The sequence below is a fragment of the Mobula birostris genome, chromosome 10, assembly GCF_030028105.1.
Source record: "Mobula birostris isolate sMobBir1 chromosome 10, sMobBir1.hap1, whole genome shotgun sequence".
NCBI classification, from domain to species: Eukaryota; Metazoa; Chordata; class Chondrichthyes; order Myliobatiformes; family Myliobatidae; genus Mobula; species Mobula birostris.
Window position 1 is genome coordinate 42,480,963 of NC_092379.1, and position 21,027 is coordinate 42,501,989.

Below are 21,027 nucleotides of genomic sequence, written 5' to 3' on the forward strand. Positions count from 1 at the left end.
ACACAGTGGCATCTGGTTAGCGCAACACTTTGCAATTGGGTTCGATTCCCACTGCCACCTGTGAGGAGTTTATACGTTCTCAGCCTGACTGCGTGGGTTTCCTCCGGGTGCTCCTGTTTCCTCCCAGAGACCTACTGGTTGGTAGGTTAACTGGACATTGTAAATTGTCCTATAATTAGGCTAGGGTTAATCGGGGGTGGCTCACAGGGCAAGAAGGGCCTGTTCCACGCTGTATCTCAATAAATAATCAATGATAAATAAGTATATTAAAATGCTACTTTCCAAGTGCATAATTTCCTCCACTGTGTGTAACTTGGTATGGAACAGGTTGACACTTTGAAGAAGGTGGTACGAGCATTTCATTTCGGAACTTTGTATTTTATCAGCAAGGTACATATTTGAAAATCAAGTAGTAACAGCGATCAGATCATTTCTTGACCTGTCAATGCTGTCTTGCAGTGTACGCCATTCGCGAGGCCGCGACCAACAACTTGACCAAGTTGGTGGAGAAGTTTGGCAAAGACTGGGCAGAATCCGCCATTGTGCCGAAAGTACTTGCCATGGCCAGTGACCCCAACTACCATCACAGAATGACCACCCTGTTCTGCATTAACGTAAGTATAGCTTTGACAATGTACTTGCCCATGGCCAGTGACCCCAACTACCATCACAGAATGACCACCCTGTTCTGCATTAACGTGAGTATAGCTTTGAAAATGTACTTGCCCATGGCCAGTGACCCCAACTACCATCACAGAATGACCACCCTGTTCTGCATTAACGTGAGTATAGCTTTAACAATGTACTTGCCCATGGCCAGTGACCCCAACTACCATCACAGAATGACCACCCTGTTCTGCATTAACGTGAGTATAGCTTTGACAATGTACTTGCCCAAGGCCAGTGACCCCAACTACCTTCACAGAATGACCACCCTCTTCTGCATTAACATGAGTATAGCTTTGACAATGTATTTGCCCATGGCTAGTGACTCCGACTACCATTGCAGAATGACCACTCTGTTCTGCATAACGTGAGTATAACTTTGACAATACTTCCATTACACTTCACAAGCTGCTAAAATATTTCATGAATAAAATGTACAGTTAGAACACACACTAAAGAATAAAGAATTTAACAAAAATAATATGGATTTGTTTAAAATGTTCTTTTAATATATTCTTTGTGAATGTTTAGATTCTGCAAAAAATCAATTAACACTTTGCCAAAGCTGCTCCTTCCAATATTGACATCTGCTTGATACGAGCTTCTGTGCTTGCGTTATTTGCTGAGGTGTAGTGGTGTTTTGTGTTTAATCTGCAAGGTGTCTGGAGTAAAAATTGAGTTGAGGGTGAGACTTTTTATGATTTCGTGGAGCAGAGTTCCTAACCGTCCCTGTGGAAATGGACTGATGGTGTTAGCTGAAGGACAACTGATTTAATGACCTGTTGACCCACCAGATGGCTTACAGCTTTCAAGTTTTATTTCACAAGGGTCTGTTTCCGTGCTGTAGTGGACTATGGCTCTGTCTTTTGCTTAGAGATCTGAGTACCTTGAAATGGACATTATACATTATCTGGCTGAGGGAATTGTAAGTTTTTTGACGCAACTAGTTTCAATTTACAAGTGTACTTAAAGGCCCCCACAGTCATTCCAGTTGCGGAATTAACTTCTTTCCCTGGATTTATTTTATGGGCCTGGGCTTTGCTGGAGTTTGGACAAGGTGATGGAGAGATTCAGTTGAAATGCCCAGATAAAATGGATGTTTCTAAAGTGGGTGAGTCTCGGACTGGAGGGCACAGCCTTTGGAACAGAGGGATATCCCTTTAGAACGGATATGAAGAATTTCTTTAGCCGAAGCGTGGTGAGTCTACAGAATTCATCGCCACAGGCGGCGATAGGAGGCCAAGTAATTGGGTGTATCTAAAGTGGAGCTTGATAGGTTCTGGAGGGTGTCGAGAGGTCTGCACAACCTGGCATTTTTGCGGTATCCTCAAGGATTTGGCAAGCTGGACTCTCAAGAATGCAGGTGCAGCGGCCGCGGCCATTGCTGGGAGTGGACTTCAGGTTGGATGAGAGTGGCCTGAGAGGGGAAAATGAAGTGGTGTTCAGTCGATTTCAACAACGAGCCAGGTTAAAAAGTTTAAAGAGTCGCAGGGGGAAAGACTAACTTCTCTGTGAGGCTTTACACACCTCAGCAGTGAACCGACTGTCACTGTCAGCACTTGTCTCCGCACTGAATTGACTTGCTGGCTGTGCCCTGCGACCATTGGGACCCTGGCTCAGATAAAATGCTGAACTGGCTCCTTGGCTGTGGACTGCAACCATTGGGCCCCTGGACTGGTTTCACTTCTCTCAGCACAGAACTGACTCCCTTGCTGTGGCCTGCAGCCATCTACTGATCTGAACTGGCTCCCTGCCTGTGGGCCTAATTTCGGCGACCCTGCGGTTCATGTTCTGTTTCTTACTGGTTTACTATTTTTTGATTCTTGTTTACCCGATTTGTTCTTTTTGGGCACATTGCGTGTCTGACGGTCTTTGCTGTGTAGGATTCTTTCTTTTTCCATGGATTCTCTTGTGTTTCTTTGTTTTATGGCTGCCTGCAAGAAGACAAATCTCCTGCTTGTATATGGAGTTCATACTTTGGTAGCAATGTACTTTGAAATTTAGACCTCTGGATCAGCAGGAACACCTCAGAAAGATATGCCTGCGCGGGCTGGACCAAAACAGGGCTAACAGCCTGCGGGAGTGCTCGCTGGGATTCAAACTCATAGGGATGGGCCACAGGCCACATTTACAGTTGAGGTGGCAGTGGAGTTAAATATCAAAGGGAAACAAAGCAAGCCCAGTAAGGAGAGCAAACCTCAGTCTGATAAGAAATGCAAGATTATATTTATTTTGGTGTAAGCAACATTACTAGTAAAGCAAATGAGCTCACAGGAGGGTGATATTGTTACTGTCAGAGAGAGGGTTGAATGGCTGAACGATTCACTCAGTGAATGGTGTGGTGGGCGTGGCACCGTAATATTGATTTATTACTGAAATATCGAGGAGGAGGACATTCTGGGACACACCTTACTAATCCACAAGCCTCTACTGGTGAACTTCCGGTAAGATGGCAATGTGCTGGGGCGCGGCGGGTTCTACGGGGCCAGCCAAACGTGTTACTATCTTTTGTTTATTTCTTTACAATCTCAAGACCCTGCTGGAAGTTAAGCACTTAAAGAGTGCTGCGGCCTACCCCAACGGCGTAGAAACTGAAGAAGCTGGACTTGGGGCAGATCGTTCTGCTCCCTGTGTCAGAGAGTCAGCAATGTGGTTGGCGTGCAGACTGGCAGCGAGCAATTGTCTTAGTCTCTTTTCTTGTGATTGCAAAACCCTGTTGAGCATTGTTAATGTGTAATGCTGCAAGTCTGGTCTTCTGATTTATTGCGGACTACAGGGGCTGGCAGCAGCGGTGACTGACACCCCTGCAGGGTGAGCGGATGTGGCCTCAAGCCATGGGGCCGCCTGTTTGCAGCCACCCAGGAGAGAGGCATCAAGAGCTGGCACTGGAGGTGGTGTAGCGCAGCGTTTAAGCTAACGTTGGTGCTGTCCCTCTCCCCCAAAGTGTTTGCTTGGCAGAAGGCAGGATGTATGTGTTCGACTACAGACTGCTGCAACATTCATGGACTCAGGGACTTGGACTATATTTGTTGTGTGACTATATTTTACTGCTATATGTGCCACGTGCTGTGTATGACTGTTGGTACTGTGTTTTGTACCTTGACCCTGAAAGAACACTGTTTCGTTTGGATGTATTCATGGGTATTCATGAATGACAATTAAACTTGAACTTGATGTAAACAGCCAAGAACAGCAAAACATTGGAATATTACCTGCAAGCTGCACACCAACCGGACTTGGAAATATATTGCCATTACTTCTGAAACCCCCTTTTCACTGGGCGTCTCTGGAAATGCAGCCTTTTAGCCCCTCGCAAACAGCCACCAGACTCCGCGGGGAGAAACTTCAGGCTTCGTACATCTAAGGTGTATGTGACTTTGGTCCCGCAAAATCCGTGAGGTTGGGATGTCTCGCCTACCCAAACCCCGGTTTGTGTGAATGCTGTGTGATTTACTGCCCCTGGCAATCGCCTGTCAGCAAAAAATAGCAGATTGTTCACTGCATAGAATTATTCAGGAGTATATTTAAGAATGTTAACTTAAGCAAACAATTATTAAAGGAAAGAAAGAGAGAAAAAACAAGAAGGGCCCATTCTACTTAAAAAGTCACAAGTGCACAGTGGAGTTCAAATCTTGAACTTCTCTGTAAATCGCGCACTGGACCCTCCCTCGGCCTGCGTGAAAGCACACAACACCTTCCGAAGGTCACTGGAAATCCATCTTGAACAAAGAGGCTTTCCCACGGGATTATTGGTCCTTCCTCCTTGAAGCCATTCATCTGCAGAAAGCACCCTCATCGTCCACCATCTCTCCTCCTGTCTTCTCCCAGCTCCGGCCAAACAAAGACCTCTCTGCCCAGTAATCTCTAGCACCTTCTCCCAATTCTACCATCCTGATTGGATGACACCTCATTCCTGAGCTCAGACCCAAACAGGCTGAAAGCAGAACAGATTGCTCTTACAGAACTGCTAAAATGAAATGCCTACAGCATAGCAGTAAAAATCTGAACCAGGGCATTGACACTGACTGGGTCAGAATCCTGGATCACCCACCCTAACTGCATTGTGGGTGCACCCACACCTCAAGGACTGCAGCCCACCACAAAGGAATTAAATACCACTTCAACCTGTGATGCCCACACATTCCTTGGAGGAATATGCAAAAAGAGCTTCAAGTAACAGAGTACAGGTAGTCCCTAGGAGTGGTCACATGTGACAGCTCTCCCAGTATTCAGCATGAGGTACAGAAGCAAGGATATCAGAATCAGGTTTAACGTCACCGGCATAATGTCGTGAAATTTGCTGTCTTTGTGGCAGCAGCACAGTGCAACACATAATAATAGAGAAAACTGTGAATTACAGTAAATATATAAAATAATAGTGCGGAAACAGAAATAAAAAGTAGTGAAGTAGAGCATGGGTTCAGTGTCCATTCAGAAATGGCAGAGGGGAAGAGACTGTTCTGGAATCGCTGAGTGTGTGCCTTCAGACTTCTGTGCCTCCTTCCTGAGGGTAGCAGTGAGAAGAGGGCATGTCCTGGGAGGCAGGGGTCCTTCACCATGGATGCCGCCTTTTTGAGGCATCGCTCCTCAAAGATGTCCTGGATACGAAGGAGAAAGGCAAAACACAGTTGTGCGAGTTATCAGGTTATAGCAGTACAGAACCTCAACTTCTCTGATATCAGCACGAACGATTTCAAAGGGAATGGCCCAAAGGAGGGGGGAATCCAGGAAAACTTCGTGAGAAACAGAGTGAGAGAAGGATGTGGCTGGAAAACTCGAGCAGGGCAAGAAACCGAGTTATTAGGAGTCTTTAGTGGGATTGGATATGGATATGTTTCCAAGGCCCGATGAAATGTATCCTTGGCTGTTATGGGAAGGAAGGGCTGAGCTCCCAAGGTCTCTTTGAGAGTTTAGTGAAACCCTCTCTCATTGCTCCCCCTCCGTGATCTCTGCTTCCCTTCGACGGGAGTCAGTGAAACCTTCTCTCACTCTGTGATATCTGCTCAGCTCTTTACTTCATCCCTCCCCCCTCCTGGTTTCACCCAGCACCTTGTATTTCTTTCTCCACTCACCTTCCACCCCCCCCCCCAACAACTTTTAAATCTACTCATCTTTTTTCTCCACTCCTGCCGAAAGGTCTCGGCTGGAAATGTCGACTGTACTCTTTTCCACCGATGCTGCCTGGCCTGCAGAGTTCCTCCAGCATTTTGTGTGTGTTCAAGGATCCTGGTTGTTTAAAATCCTAAATTGTCACAGAACAGGTGCCAGGTAACTGGATCCCAGCAGTACGGTGCCGTTCTTCAATGAAGGCAGCAACTGGTAACTACAGAGCTGTGAATCTAACATCAGTGGTAGAAAGGGTGTTGTAAAAAGTCTCGAGGGACGGGATTCAGCTGCACTTGGGCAGAGCTTCATCAGAAATGGTCAGCGTGCAAGTGGTGATTCTGTCGGCCAGTTTGAGTTTCTTGGAGTTACGGGTGTACTCATGCAGTTGGTGTTGTCTACAGGGACTTCGGTAAATATTTTGACAAAATCCCCAAATGAGCAAGAGACCGAGGGATCCGAAGTAACTTCACAAATTGGGTTCAAAGTTGATTTGCTGATCAGCTTTTGTGATTACCCCGTGGCGTACCACAGGAATCTGTGCTGGAACTCTCCTGTAAATGATTTGGATGTGGCTAGAAGTTTAGAAGATGACATAAAAATGTGAGCTTTGTCTTGCAGCGTTAGTGCTAATGATGGTGAATTGGTTAGTTGGCAAACTAGGCAGAGCAATTGTACCTGGAACATAGAACGTTAAAGCACTGTGTTAAAGTGCTGTGCTGATCTTTTAACCTACTCTGAGATCAATCTAACTATTCCCTCCTACATAGCCCTCCATTTTTCTATCATCTGTGTGCCTATCTAAGAATTTGTCAAATGCCCCTAATGCATCTGCCTCTACCATCACGCCTGGCGGGGCATTCCACACACCCACCCACTCTGTGTGTGTGAAACAAAAATCTTACCTGTGTACCTTCCTCCAATCATCTCAAAATTATGCGTCTGGTATTGGCCATTTCTGCCTTGGGAAAAAGTCTCTGGCTGTCCACTCTATCCACACTTCTCATCCTCCTTCACTCCAAACAGAAAAAGCCCCAACTCACTCAACTTTTCCTCATAAGACACGCTCTCTAATGCAGGCAGCCTCCTGGCAAGTCTCCCCTGTGTCCCCTCTAGATATTCTCCATGCTTCCTATGACAAGAAGGAAGAAAAAGAAAATATTTAAAGAAAAACTGGATAGGTATATGGACAGGAAAGGAATGGAGGGTTATGGGCTGAGTGCAGGTCGGTGGGACTAGGTGAGAGTGGAGTTCGGCACGGACTAGAAGGGCCGAGATGGCCTGTTTCCGTGCTGTAATTGTTGTATGGTTCTACAAGTCACTTATAAATCAATAGCATCATAACATTTTAAGTAACATTTGGATATTAAACACACAGCACGTATTTTCCCCGCATGAGCATATAAAATCATTGCAACACACCAATATCGCTGATTCAGTGGGAGCCCTGGGCTTGTTTCCCTGCAACAAGACGGTCCTATCACGGGCTGATGGGAGTCAGCGATACTCGAAGGGGGTTCCTTATGTCCAGTCTTTTCCGCAATTTAGTTTTTGTTGCATTCATTGCAGAGATATGTTGGAAATGGAAGCACCGTTTTCAGTGTTTTCATGGCTATCTCAGGATATTTAGCCTTGACTTTGATCCAGAATGTCGCCAGAGATGTTATGTCAAACATACTTTTCAGCCCGCCGTCATTTGCAAGCTCGAGGAGCTGATCTTATTCCCATGCTGACATGGATGACGTGCGAGTAATGACCTCGCGTGTGTTCAAGCTGAACAGTGGGTGAGAGGGAATGAGGAAAGGTGCAGCGACTCCTATCGCCAAATCATGTCGTTTCCTCGCGGCCCGGTAGCACATGCTTTGTGGCTTGGTACTGGTCCGCAGCACGGTGGTTGGGGACTGCTGCGCTAGGGAAATTCTAAGCAGTTTCTAGAGTAGGTTACCTGGTCGGCACAACATTGTGGGCCGAAGGGCTTGTAATGTGCTGTGAATTTCTATGTTCGGAAACATGTGGTTAAACCTCCCAGCCCTCTCGTGCTTTCCCACTTATTTCTGCCTTCTCTGCTTACCGGACGTGCCTGTTCAGTGAGTTTGACATAGAATTCTGAGTTAACACCTGCTACACTAGTATCCTGTGTCCCAGCCCTGCTGCCTCACCAGCTTAAACCCTCCCAAAGTGCTCGAGCAAAGGTATGGATAAAAGGGACGCACAGAGGCGGTTTCCAATAGCGCAAGAGTCTGGGGCCAGAGGGCACAGCCTCAGAATAGAAGGACGTCCCTTTACAGCAGAAGTGAAGAGGAATTTCTTTAGCCAGAGGGTACTGAATCGGTGGAATTCATTGTCACAGACGGCTTTGGAGGCCAAGTCATTGAGTATATCTAAAGTGGAGGGTGATAGATTCTTGATTTGTTAAGGGCATGAAAATATATGGGAGGAGGCAGAAGAATGGGGTTGGGAGGAAAAATAAATCAGCCATGATGGAATGGCAGAGGAGACTCATAGAAACAAAGAAAGCCTACAGCACAATATAGGCCCTTCGGCCCACAAAGCTGTGCTGAACATGTCCTTACCTTAGAAATTACTCCGCTTACCTATAGCCCTCTATTTTTCTAAGCTCCATGTATCCATTCAGGTGTCTCTTCAAAGACCCGATCGTTTCCGCCTCCACCGCCGCCTCTGGCAGCCCATCCCACACACTCACCACTCTCTGCATAAAAAAAACTTGCATTGAAACATAGAAAACCACAGCACAATACAGGCCCTTCAGCCCGCAAGGTTGTGCCGAACATGTCCCTACCTTAGAAATTACTCGGCTTACCTGTAGCCACCTATTTTGCTAAGCTCCATGTACCTATCCAAAAGTCTCTTAAAAGACTCTATCATATCTGGCTCCACCACCGATGCCGGTAGCCCATTCCACACACTCACCACTCTCTGAGTAAAAAACTTACCCCTGACATTTCCTCTGTACCTACTCCCCAGCACCTTAAACCTGTGTCCTCTTGTGGCAACCATTTCAGACCTGGGAAAAAGGCTCTGACTATCCACATGATCAATGCCTCTCATCATCTTACACACCTGTATCAGGTAACCTCTCATCCTCCATCGTTCCAAGGAGAAAAGGCCGAGTTCACTCAACCCATTCTCATAAGTCATGCTCCCCAATCCAAGCAACATCCTTGTAAATCTCCTCTGCACCCTGTCTATGGCTTCCACATTCTTCTTGTAGTGAGGCGACCACAGTACTACAAGTGGGGTCTGACCAGGGTCCTATATAGCTGCAACATTACCTCTCGGCTTCTAAATTCAGTTCCATGATTGATGAAGGCCAATACAGCGTATGCCTTCTTAACCACAGAGTCAACCTGCGCAGCAGCTTTGAGCGTCCTATGGACTCGGACCCCAAGATCCCTCTAATCTTCCACACTGCCAAGAGTTTTACCATTAATACTATATTCTGCCATCATATTTGACCTACCAAAATGAACCACTTCACACTTATCTGGGTTGAATTCCGTCTGCCACTTCTCAGTCCAGTTTTGCATCCTATCAATGTCCCGCTCTAACCTCTGACAGCCCTCTACACTACCCACAACACCTCCAACCTTTGTGTCTCAGCAAACTTACTAAGCCATCCCTCCACTTCCACTTCCTCATCCAGGTCATTTATAAAAATCACGAAGAGTAAGGGTCCCAGAACAGATAACTGAGGCCGACCTCCATGCAGAATATGACCTGCCTACAACCACTCTTTGCCTTCTGTGGCAAGCCAGTTCTGATCCACAAAACAATGTCCCCTTGGATTCCATGCCTCCTTACTTTCTGAATAAGCCTTGCATGGGGTACCTTATTAAATGCCTTGCTGAAATCCATATACACTACGTCTACTGCTCTTCCTTCATCATTGTGTTTAGTCACATCCTCAAAAAATTAAATCAGGCTTGTAAAGCACGACCTGCCCTTGACAAAGCCATACTGACTATTCCTAATCATGTTATACCTCTCCAAATGTTCATAAATCCTGCCTCTCAGGATCTTCTCCATCAACTTACTGAGGTAGGACTCTTTGGTCTATAACTTCCAGGGCTATCTCTACTCCCTTTCTTGAATAAAGGAACAATATCGGCAACCCTCCAATCCTCTAGAACCTCTCCCATCCCCATTGATGATTCAAAGATCATCACCAGAGGCTCAACAATCTCCTCCCTCGCCTCCCACGGTAGCCTGGGGTACATCTCATCCAGTCCTAGCGATTTATCCAACTTGATGCTTTCCAAAAGCTCCAGCACATCCTCTTTCTTAATATCTACATGCTCAAGCTTTTCAATCTGCTGCAAGTCATCACAACAATCACTAAGATCCTTTTCTATAGTGAATACGGAAGTATTCATTAAGTACCTCTGCTATTTCCTCTGGTTTCATACATACTTTCCCACTGTCACACTTGATAGGTCCTGTTCTTTCACGTCTTATCCTCTTGCCCTTCACATACTTGTAGAATGCCTTGGGGTTTTCCTTAACCCTGCCTGCCAAGGCCTTCTCATGGCCTCTTCTGGCTCTCCTAATTTCCTTCTTAAGCTCCTTCCTATTAGCCTTGTGCTGTGGTAAAGGAGATAGAATTATGATCACTATCTCCAAAATGCTCTCCCACTGAGAGACCTGACACCTGACCAGGTTCATTTCCGAATACCAGATCAAGTACAGCGTCTTCTCTTATAGGCTTATCTACATATTGTGTCAAGAAACCTTCCTGAACACACCTAACAAATTCCACCCCATCTTAAACCCCTTGCTCTTGGGATCCACCAATCGATATTTGGGAAATTAAAGCCTCCCATCATGACAACTCTGTTATTATTACACCTTTCCAGGATCTGTTTCCCTATCTGCTCCTCGATATCCCTGTTACTATTGGGCGGCCTATGAAAAACACCCAGTAAAGTTATTGACCCCTTTCTGTTCCTAACCTCCACCCACAGAGACTCCGTAGACAATCCCTCCATGGCGTCCACCTTTCCTGCAGCTGTGACACTATCTCTGATCAACAGTGCCACGCCCCCACCTCTTTTGCCTCCCTCCCTGTCCTTGTTGAAACATCTAAAACCCAGCAGTTGAAGTAACCATTCCTGTCCCTGAGCCATCCTAGTCTCTAATGGCCACCACATCATATCTCCAAGTACTGATCCACGCTCTAAGCTCATCCGCTTTGTTCACAACACTCCTTGCGTTAAAATAGACGTATCTCAAACATTCGGTCTGAGAGCATCCTTTCTCTATCACCTGCCTATCCTCCCTCTCGCACTGTCTACAAGCTTTCTCTGTTTGTGAGCCAACCCCCTCTTCCCTAGTCTCTTCAGTTCGGTTCCCAGCCCCCAACCATTCTAGTTTAAACTCTCCCTAGCAGCCTTAGCAAACCTCCCTGCCAGGATATTGGTCCCCCTCTGATTGAAGTGCAACCCGTCCTTTTTGTACAGGGCACACCTGGCCCAAGAGAGGTCCCAATGATGCAGAAATCTGAATCCCTGCCTCCTGCTCCAATCCCTCAGCCACGCATTTATCCTCCACCTCATTAACCACTGACATCTCCTCTGTACCCACTCCCAAGCACCTTAAAACTATGCCCTCTCGTTCTAGCCATTTCAGCCCTGGGAAAAAGCCTCTGACTATCCACACAATCAATGCCTCTCATTATCTTGTTCACCTCTATCAGGTCACCTCTCATCCTCCGTCGCTGCAAAGAGAAAAGGCCGAGTTCACTCAACCTATTCTTATAAAGCATGCTCCACAATCCAGGCAACATCCTTGTAAATCTCTTCTGCACCCTTTCTATGGCTTCCAAGTCATTCCTGTAGTGAGGCGACCAGACCTGAGCACAGTACTCCAGGTGGGGTCTGACCAGGGTCCTATATAGCTGTAACATTACCTCTCGGCTCTTAAACTCAATCCCACGATTGATGAAGGCCAATGCACCGTATGCCTCCTTAACCGCAGAGTCAACCGCATAGCAGCTTTGAGTGTCCTATGGACCCTGACCACAAGATTCCTCTGATCCTCCACAGTGCCAGGAGTCTGACCACTCATGCTATATTCTGCCATCATATATGACTCGATAGCCGAATTCCACTCTTGCGTCTTATAATCCTGGTTCCCTCTTGGCTCGGGTCACCTTGTCATGGAAGAGATCCCAGTGATGCTGTCTGCTCTGCACCCACACTTTGTATATTTCAGCCGTCCTGCCTTCCTGTTTCTAAACTCGCTCGTACATGGCAGAAGGGGTAGTCCAGCGATTACAATATACCAGCACTTTTTCTTTACAACTTGTCTATTGATCTGTAAATCTCCGTTGCAGGACCTCATCTCTCTCCTTGCGGGTGATCATTGGTGCCAGTGTGGACTATGCCTTTTTATCATGGGGCAAAATACATTCTGAGCGTCGCACAAATCAGATCGATGATCTTTTCTTCAGTCTTGCTTCGTGAAGTTCGGGGCTGTGAATGAATGTTTGCATTTTCTGCTGTTTTTTTTTAGGTGTTGTCTGAAGCCTGTGGCCAAGAAATCACAGCAAAGCACATGCTGCCGACGGTTCTCCAGATGGCAGGCGATCAGGTGGCAAACATTCGCTTCAACGTGGCTAAAACATTGCAGAAAATAGGACCGGTTTTAGATGCCAGGTAAGTATTTGAGTTGGGGCTTATAACCCGGCCTGTGGAGAATGTTTCACCTCCAGTTTGGAATGGAAATTGAGACGCCACTGTGGTGGCATTTAGTGATGGAGTCGCACCGTCTTTTGTACCCACAGGTCCAATCCGGCCAAGACCACCGTCTCCGCCGGTCCCATCGTCCCAGGTTCGCAACCTGGGGTTCATGGACCCCTAGCGTAATGATCCATGGCACCAAAATAGTTGTGCACCCTTGCTCTAAACCTTTCCTGCCCGCGTACCTGTGCTTATTGAAGTTGTTAATGTGCCTGCCTCAACCAGTTCCTCTGGCAGCTCATTCCATGTACTGCATGGGGGAGAGGCATAAACTTAACCCTCGGGCCTCCCCCTCCCCTGTGGTGTTTGCCTCACTTTCCTGCTTGACCTTGATCCTTTGGTACCCTTAAACGATCTTCTTCTCTATCCAGAGGTTAAGGCCATAAGACACAGGAGCAGAACCAGGCCGTTCGGCCCATCGATACTGCACGGCCATTCTATCATGGCTGATTTATTATTCCCCTCAACCCCACTCGCCTGCCTTCTCCCCTTTTTTTTAAAGAAAGGACATCCTCACCAAGAACATTTAGTAGCCCGTTTCTACCCTCCAAATTACCTGTTTAAGGTCTCTCCACTGCCTTTGTATTCCAAGGGCCTCATTTTACTACAGCTTTCCCAAGCAATGCGCAATATTCCTTTGGGTTCTGGATATAGTCAGTTGAACTGTATAGAAGCATGACCTCTTGTCCATTGCATCTATACTGACAATCACTCCTTGCTATTGTAAACCCACTCAGCCACACTAACTCCACATCCCTCTGTCTTGCTCACTGAACCTGTAGAACAGGCCCGTTGGCCCACAATGTTGTACCAAACTAATTCTTCCTTTTCAGTCCGGACGAAGGGTCTGAGCCCGAAACGTCACCTGTTTATTCATTTCCATAGGTGCTACCTGACCTGCTGAGGTCCTCCAGCATTTTGCGTGTGTTGCTCTGGGTTTCCAACACCTGCAGACTTTATAAATAAAGCAGCGCCTAATTGAACCGTGTCCTTTTGCCCGCACGTGGCCGATATCCTCCATTCTCCGCACGTTCATTTGCCTGTCTAACAGTGTCTTAAATACGTCAATGCTCACACAAAACGCTGGAGGAACTCAGCAGATCAGACAGCGTCCATGGAAATGAATAACCAGTCGCTGTTTCAGACCGTGACCCTTCATGGGATCGTAAACACTTGTTCTTGTTTCATACCTGCATCCACTTCCACCAGACCCGTCGGTGTGTTCCAGGTACTCAAATCCTCAGCACATCTTTGAGCTGTTCTCTTCTGGGTTTTACATCTCAACTGTGAGCCGTCTGCCTTTGCCTCAGAATTTTGTAAACTTCTGTCAACTCGTCCCTCCCTCAGACTCCATCACCCTGGAGAAAGCAACCTCTCCGGTAACATCTGCAGTACCAGTCAGCATGTCTTCTGTACCTTTTTCAGATCCTTTAAAGGGGAGGCCAGAGCTGAATTCAGTACTCCAAATGTGACCTAACCAGAGATTTATCACAGGCAACGTCCTGTAAACATCTTCTGTACCTTCTCCAAAGTATCCACACCCTTTAAAGGGGAGGCCAGAGCTGAATTCAGTACTCCAAATGTGACGTAAGCAGAGATTTATCACAGGCAACGTCCTGTAAACATCTTCTATACCTTCTCCAAAGTCTCCACACCCTTTAAAGAGCTGGCCAGAGCTGAATTCAGTACTCCAAATGTGACCTAACCAGAGGTTTATCACTGGCAACGTCCTGTAAACATCTTCTATACCTTCTCCAAAGTCTCCACACCCTTTAAAGAGCTGGCCAGAGCTGAATTCAGTACTCCAAATGTGACCTAACCAGAGGTTTATCACTGGCAACGTCCTGTAAACATCTTCTGTACCTTCTTCAAAGTCTCCACACCCTTTAAAGGGGAGACCAGAGCTGAATTCAGTACTCCAAATGTGACCTAACCAGCGGTTTATCACGGGCAACGTCCTGTAAACATCTTCTGTACCTTCTTCAAGGTTTCCACGCCCTTTAGAGGGGAGACCAGAGCTGAATTCAGTACTCCAAATGTGACCTAACCAGAGGTTTATCAAGTGACTGTCCAGGTTTTTGTTCCGGCCTGCACCACCACCAGCTCCTTTGGCAGCTCAGCTACCAACTCCTGCATGAAAAGTTTGCTCCTCCAATCTTCTTTAATACATTTTCCCTCTCTCCTTCAACCACTGATGGATAAATCCTGGTTAGAAGTGAAAACCGCACAGTGAGATTTCAGTTAACGCCACCACCATCTTCATCAGCATGTGACGTGGGCGATCGTGGTCTCTCCATGGCCACGGTTGTTCTTGGCAAATTATCCTGCAGAACTGGTTTGTGCCATTGACGCCTTCTGGGCCGTGTGTGTTTTTACAAGACGAGGTGACCCCCCCCCCCCACCCCCCCACCCCCCCAGCCATTATCAGTGCTCTTCAGAGATTGTCTGCCCGGCATCAGTGGTCGCACAACCAGGACTTGTGATCTGCACCGGCTGCACACATGACTGTCCACCATCTGCTCCCACGGCATTGCGTGACGCCTGATCAGGTTGGGGGGCTTAAGCAGGTGTTGCACCTTGCCCAAGGGTGACCTGCAGGTCTGTGGAGGGAAGGAGCACCCTGCACCTCCTTTGGTAGCAACGTATCTCCACCCCGCCAACCCGTCCGGTGAACGATTTTTGTGAAATTGTGCGTTTGTGATTTGATTGGAATTTGTGTGGAAAGCAATAACAGACGGATTGCATTAAAAGGAAGTTTATGCATTCAGTGCCCCCTCTCTTCAACGGCATAAAAATGCGGCATCCGAATTATTCTCCTTTTGCATCCACTAACCCAAATGAGCTCAGCTGCAGTTTGTGACCGTACTCTGCTAGTTGAGCTCTAACCCGTATCTGGCCAGTAAACGATCAGTTGTGGAAGTGGGAGCCTGCGTGAGAGGCAGAAAGAGGAGATTTTAATCTGGGTAATATCCAGTATCGCTTTAGATTTAAGTGAATGTGCTGCTGTCTTGTTTTGAAGGTCACAGGTACTAAAACTTGCTTTTAAATCACAGCACTTTACAGAACGAGTTCAAACCAATATTGGAGAAATTGGGTCAGGACCAAGATATGGACGTAAAGTACTTTGCGCAGGAAGCCATGACTGGTAAGTTGTGGCTTTGGACCCAGCTCGGTACGAGCATAAGCATTCTCCCTTCGAGCAGTTGTGGCCTGCATTGTCCCAGAGTCTGTCACTGGGTCTCTGAAGATGAGCACAAGACAAGATGGGTTCCTGCTGTGGGGGCACTGATGGTAGAAAAGGCTCTTTAAGCTAAAGATGTGTGTTTTGTAATCTGCACGTGTAACGAGTGAGGGTCGGGGAAAAACATGCAGTCCTCAGCACGTTCATTAAAGGGGATAAAACACAAATTATGGATTCAAAACTCTGAACCAGCAAGAGGGTTATTCGAGCTGCTGGAACAATGCTGTGATATTTGGAACTGTTTCCAGTTAAAGGGATTTACTAATTGTTCAGAATTATAAACCTTGTTATAGAGCCAAGCATGAAGTTCTCAGTTCTGTCTCTTACTTGCCTCCCTGTTTCTGGAAGCTGAATATTTTAAGAACCAATCCAGAGTTTTGAGTACAATCCTCAGTAAAGAGTTCTGTGTTTATATTAGGTGATTTTTAGGGTTTAGGAACGGGTGTTAAAATCTAGTGCCAGACATCCCACCCTGCAAAAACTCATTTCAGGGAGGTAGCAGTACGATATGGAGAGCAAGCTGTTGCCCCATGTAGCAAGCTCCCCGTCTGCATGCACCCAAAGGAACGGCAGATTGAGTTTGGTACCAGGAGCACCACAGGAGTTGTCATTCAGCGTAGGACTGCCTTAGGGACTCCAGCTCCGGGTTTACTCCCGAAGCCTTCCCTGTGAGTGGGTACAGCCGCAAGGCAGCAGAGGTTTGAGATCCGAATTTTCCTTCTCCTAGATGAGCTGACGAGTCCCATCTCCCCGAATAGGTCTTGAAGCAACAGGAATTAAGAGTTGGCAATGTATGAATTCACTTGCAATATTTTAGAAATGACATACTCCATCGCTAGAATTCCCACAAGTTGTCGTCATAGCTTACAGATAGATGCGTGTTCTGATTATCTTCAGAAACGTTCCCATTTTGTCTCCTTTTAATATCTAATCTGCATGTTTTCCTTCTTATCTAGTGCTTGCCTTATCATAGAAAGGAGTGAAGAAACGGCTGTCCAGACTTGCAACGAGATCTGCCGCTGACATCTTTGAAAACCTTCTTCACTCTCTCTTTGTACCGTATAGGAAAAAGGAAAGTTACGTCACATCCGGAGTTTCTCCAGTTGCCGGACGATTTCCCTCCACGCCTCTCTGACATAGTGGGGAACCGCGTACGAGGCAAGTGACAGCAGTGGTTTGCTATTGCCTTCTGCCGGGTGAGTTTCCAAAGAGATCACCAGCTCATAACCCAGAATGGATGGAAAGCGTGCAGGGGAGCCGGCTGGATTCAAACTCGGGGTGACGCCACTACAGCATCAGCCGGGTCAGCCTACTGTATGATATGGGGACTACTTTATGTTGTAGTAACACATCGTTGCATGCGCTATTAGGCGCATATTGATACGTATGTGTGTGTTCTGCATCATTTTCTACTAGTAAAGAACCATGAAACTTCACTCCTGTCTCCAGCATTTTTATTAATAGCATTGTTGTGTAGCCAGGCCACATACACAACACTCTTTAAAGAATTACCCCTGGAAATGTAAATGTCTCGTACGTAGTGTCACTGGATTTTAGCTGCCTTGTAGATTCTAGTTCTGCAGTCTTTCTGCTGTCTCAATTTAGCTTGAGATATCAAGCTGTCTACTTCCCCTATTTATTTTCATTGACTGTAGTGTACCTAGTGGCATTGTGTATCCGATGGGTTTAACTGTTAACAAGGATGTGAGGTTATTAGCTTTGCTGCTCTGTCGACAGTCACTTGTATCCAGTATGCCTCCTCCTCCTTTCCCAAAACACCTTTGCTTGTATTCCCAGCATCCAGTGGCAAATGCTCGAATTAAAACTGAAGATGTTGTCCAATCTGAAACTGTTCTCGGATGGGGTGGCAGAGGAGGGGCCCAGTGAGGGGCCCACATTGGATGGGCCTTGGCTTGGGGAAGTGGTCCACATTAATGGGTCCTGACCCTGATGTAGGAGAGGGTTTCGCATTTGATGGGGCCTGGTGAAGGGGTGGGTTCCACATTGATGGTTCCTAAGGTGGGGCCCACATTTAATGGGGCCTCATGTGTCTGCACTCATTGTCCCCACGTTGCTGAATGATGTGCTATAAGTTTTGATCTACCTTAATTTCCCTTTTAATCGTTTTTAACATTAAAAGAAAGAGTGCCCGTTAGACAGTTATTGAAATGACTTTGAATGCCGACCTCATTATTCCAGTGACTTGAACAGCAGTGCCAGTGGATGCTGTGATTACCTGATGGTTTGGTTCGGCAGCCATTGCTTCTGTACATATTAGTTAAAGTTGATTTTTCAATAGCTAAGCTTCTCTTCCCAACCAGAATTACACAATATTGTATCACTCCAGTGGTCTAGTCACATTTGGGATGCCATTTCAATATTGCAAATCACGTAATTTAATCTCTGTTAGCTTTTTGAATGATTTTAGAGATTGTGTTAGGCACGTTTAACCTGTTACCAGTGGACGTCTTTCTCCTAATTTGTATATTACATCATTCTTTTGACTGCTTTAATTAATAAAGTGGATTAAGGTAAACGCTGCTTCGTGTTGCACACCAGAGAGGTGCAGGATTTACCGCCTTGCGACTTTTGCGGAGCAGGAACTCGTAAAAAGCATGCCATGTGTTTCGTTTCCTTTTAATTTTTTCCTTCTGTTACATTTCTTTTTGAGGTAGCTTTCTGTGCTGTTCACTGGGTTTTAGACCAAGGTCTTGCACACAAATCAGAGTTAGTCACTGAAGATTTAGTCAACGTGGAGAGACAAGTAGAGCAGGGGAACGGGCCCTTCACCTCTTCTCTCTGGCGTCTTCTCTCTTCATCTCTTCCTAACAAAAGCCCCAAGCCCAACCTTAGTGTCCCTCACCAAAGAAACCGCCCCTTAATCATAAGACCATAAGATGGAGGAGCAGAAGTAGGCCCATCAGCCCATCGAGTCTGCTCCGCCATCCAATTCTTCCAGTCATCCCCATTCCCCTTGCCTCCTCATGATGCCCTGGCTAATCAAGAACCTATCTATCTCTGCCTTAAATACACCCAATGATTTGGCCTCCACAGCCACTTGTGGCAACAAATTCCACAAATTTACCGCCATCTGACTAAAGAAATTTCTCCGCATCTCTCTTCTAAATGGATGTCCTTCAATCTTGAAGTCGTGCCCTCTTGTCCTAGACTCCCTGACCATGGGAAATAACTTTATCATATCTAATCTGTTCAGGCCTTTTAACATTTGGAATGTTTCTATGAGATCCCCCTCCCCTCATTCTCCTGAACTGCAGGGAATACAGCCCAAGAGCTGCCAGACGTTCCTCATACAGTAACCCTTTCATTCCTGGACTCATTCTCGTGACTCTTCGCTGAACCCTCTCCAATGTCAGTATATTCTTTCTAAAATAATGAGCCCAAAGCTGCACACAATACTCCAAGTGTGGTCACACGAATGCCTTATAGAGCCCCAACATCACATCCCTGCTCTTTCATTCTATACCTCCAGAAATGAATACCAACATTGCATTCGTCGCGTTCACCACCAACTCAACCTGGAGGTTAACCTTTAGGCTATCCTGCACAAGGACCCCCAAGTCCCTTTGTATCTCTGCATTTTGAATTATCTCCCCATCTAAATAATAGTCTGCCTGTTTATTTCTTCCACCCAAGTGCATGGCCATACACTTTCCAACATTGTATTTCACTTGCCACTTCTTTGCCCATTCCCCTGAACTATCCAAGTCTCTCTGCAGGCTCTCTATTTCCTTCACCTATCTTGGTATCATCGGCAAAATTAACCACAAATCCATTAATCCCATAGTCCAAATTATTGATGTACATTGTAAAAAGCAGCAGTCCCAACACCGACCCGTGGAACTCCACTGGTAAGCGGCAGCCAGAATAGGATCCCTTTATTCCCACTCTGTTTTATGCCGTTCAGCCAATGCTCCACCCATGCTAGTAACATCCCTGTAATTCCATGGGTGCTTATTTTGCTGAGCAGCCGCTCGTGGGCACTTTGTTAAAGGCCTTTTGAAAATCCAAATACACCAAGTCTACTGCATCTCCTTTGTCTACCCTGCTTGCAATCTCCTCAAAAATTTGCAGTAGATTTGTCAGGCAGGATTTTCCTTTCAGGAAGCCATGCTGGCTCTGGCCTATCTTCTCATGTGCCTCCAGGTGCTCCGTAATTTCATCCCTAACAATCGATTCCAACAATTTCCGAACCACTGATGTCAGGCTAGCAGGTCTGTAGCTTCCTTTCTGCTGCTCCGACCCTTCTTAAATAGCAGAGTGACATTTGCAACTTTCCAGTCATCCAGTACAATGCCAGAATCTATCGATTCTTGAAAGATCATTGCTAATACCTCCGCAATCTCTCCAGCTACTTCCTTCAGAACCCAAGGGTGCATTCCATCAGGTCCAGGAGATTTATCCACCCTCAGGCCATTAAGTTTCCTGAACACCTTCTCAGTCGTAATTTTCACTGCACATACTTCACTTCCCTGACACACTTGAGTGTCCGGTATACAGCAGATGTCTTCCACTGGATTCTAATTCTCTAGATGTTCCCACACTCTGAGACTCGCACCTTGCATTGTTATCTCTGCACCTCCTTCCAAAAAATGTCAAACCACCTGCCCAATCTCCTGTTTAGTGAGTAACAATTTTTAATCGCCCAAAACACTGCTGCCTTGTTCTAACATGCACCAAGACCTTTCATCCATCTCTTCTGTCCTCACCAAACAACCCAAACACCTGGTTAAACAACATTTCAATCTTAAGTCTCGTGCTTTCAATCCCGTCTCCTGTTTCTGCATCCTCTCCCACTCCTACAATTCACCCCACCCCCAGTCTCTGCACCTCCAATTCCAGCATCTTGTTCAACCATGACTTTAAGCACTCTGCTATTGATGACTGTGCCTTCAGCTGTCTGTGTCTCAAGCTCTGGAATCCCTTCCCAAAACCTTTCTGCCTCTCTCCCCACCTCTGTGATGCTCCTATGAAACTTCCCATCGACCAAACTCTGGTCACTTGTTCTAAAATCTCCTTTCATGGCCTGGTCTCAAATTGTATTTGACGATGCTGCTGCTACCAGAGTCTCAGGACCTTTTGCTGTGTAGCTGTCAGTTCCAGTTCCGTCATAATTCACCTTTAGGCTCATAGGCCACTACAGCACAGAATCAGGTCCTTTGTCCTGTGCAGTCCATCCCAAACTATTATTCCGCTTAGTCCCAGCTGCCTGCACCTGAACCTCGCCCTCTGTACCCCTCC

The 21,027-nt window shown here is 46.4% G+C and overlaps 1 protein-coding gene across 1 annotated transcript in view; it reads left to right on the forward strand.

The window, feature by feature from the left end:
• Positions 1-21,027, forward strand: part of LOC140203629 (serine/threonine-protein phosphatase 2A 65 kDa regulatory subunit A beta isoform-like) — a 116,685-nt gene that overhangs the window by 67,333 nt on the left and 28,325 nt on the right. The window contains 3 exon segments of the mRNA XM_072269677.1: positions 460-614; positions 12,301-12,443; positions 15,581-15,672. Coding sequence (XP_072125778.1) covers positions 460-614; positions 12,301-12,443; positions 15,581-15,672 — 390 coding nt within the window.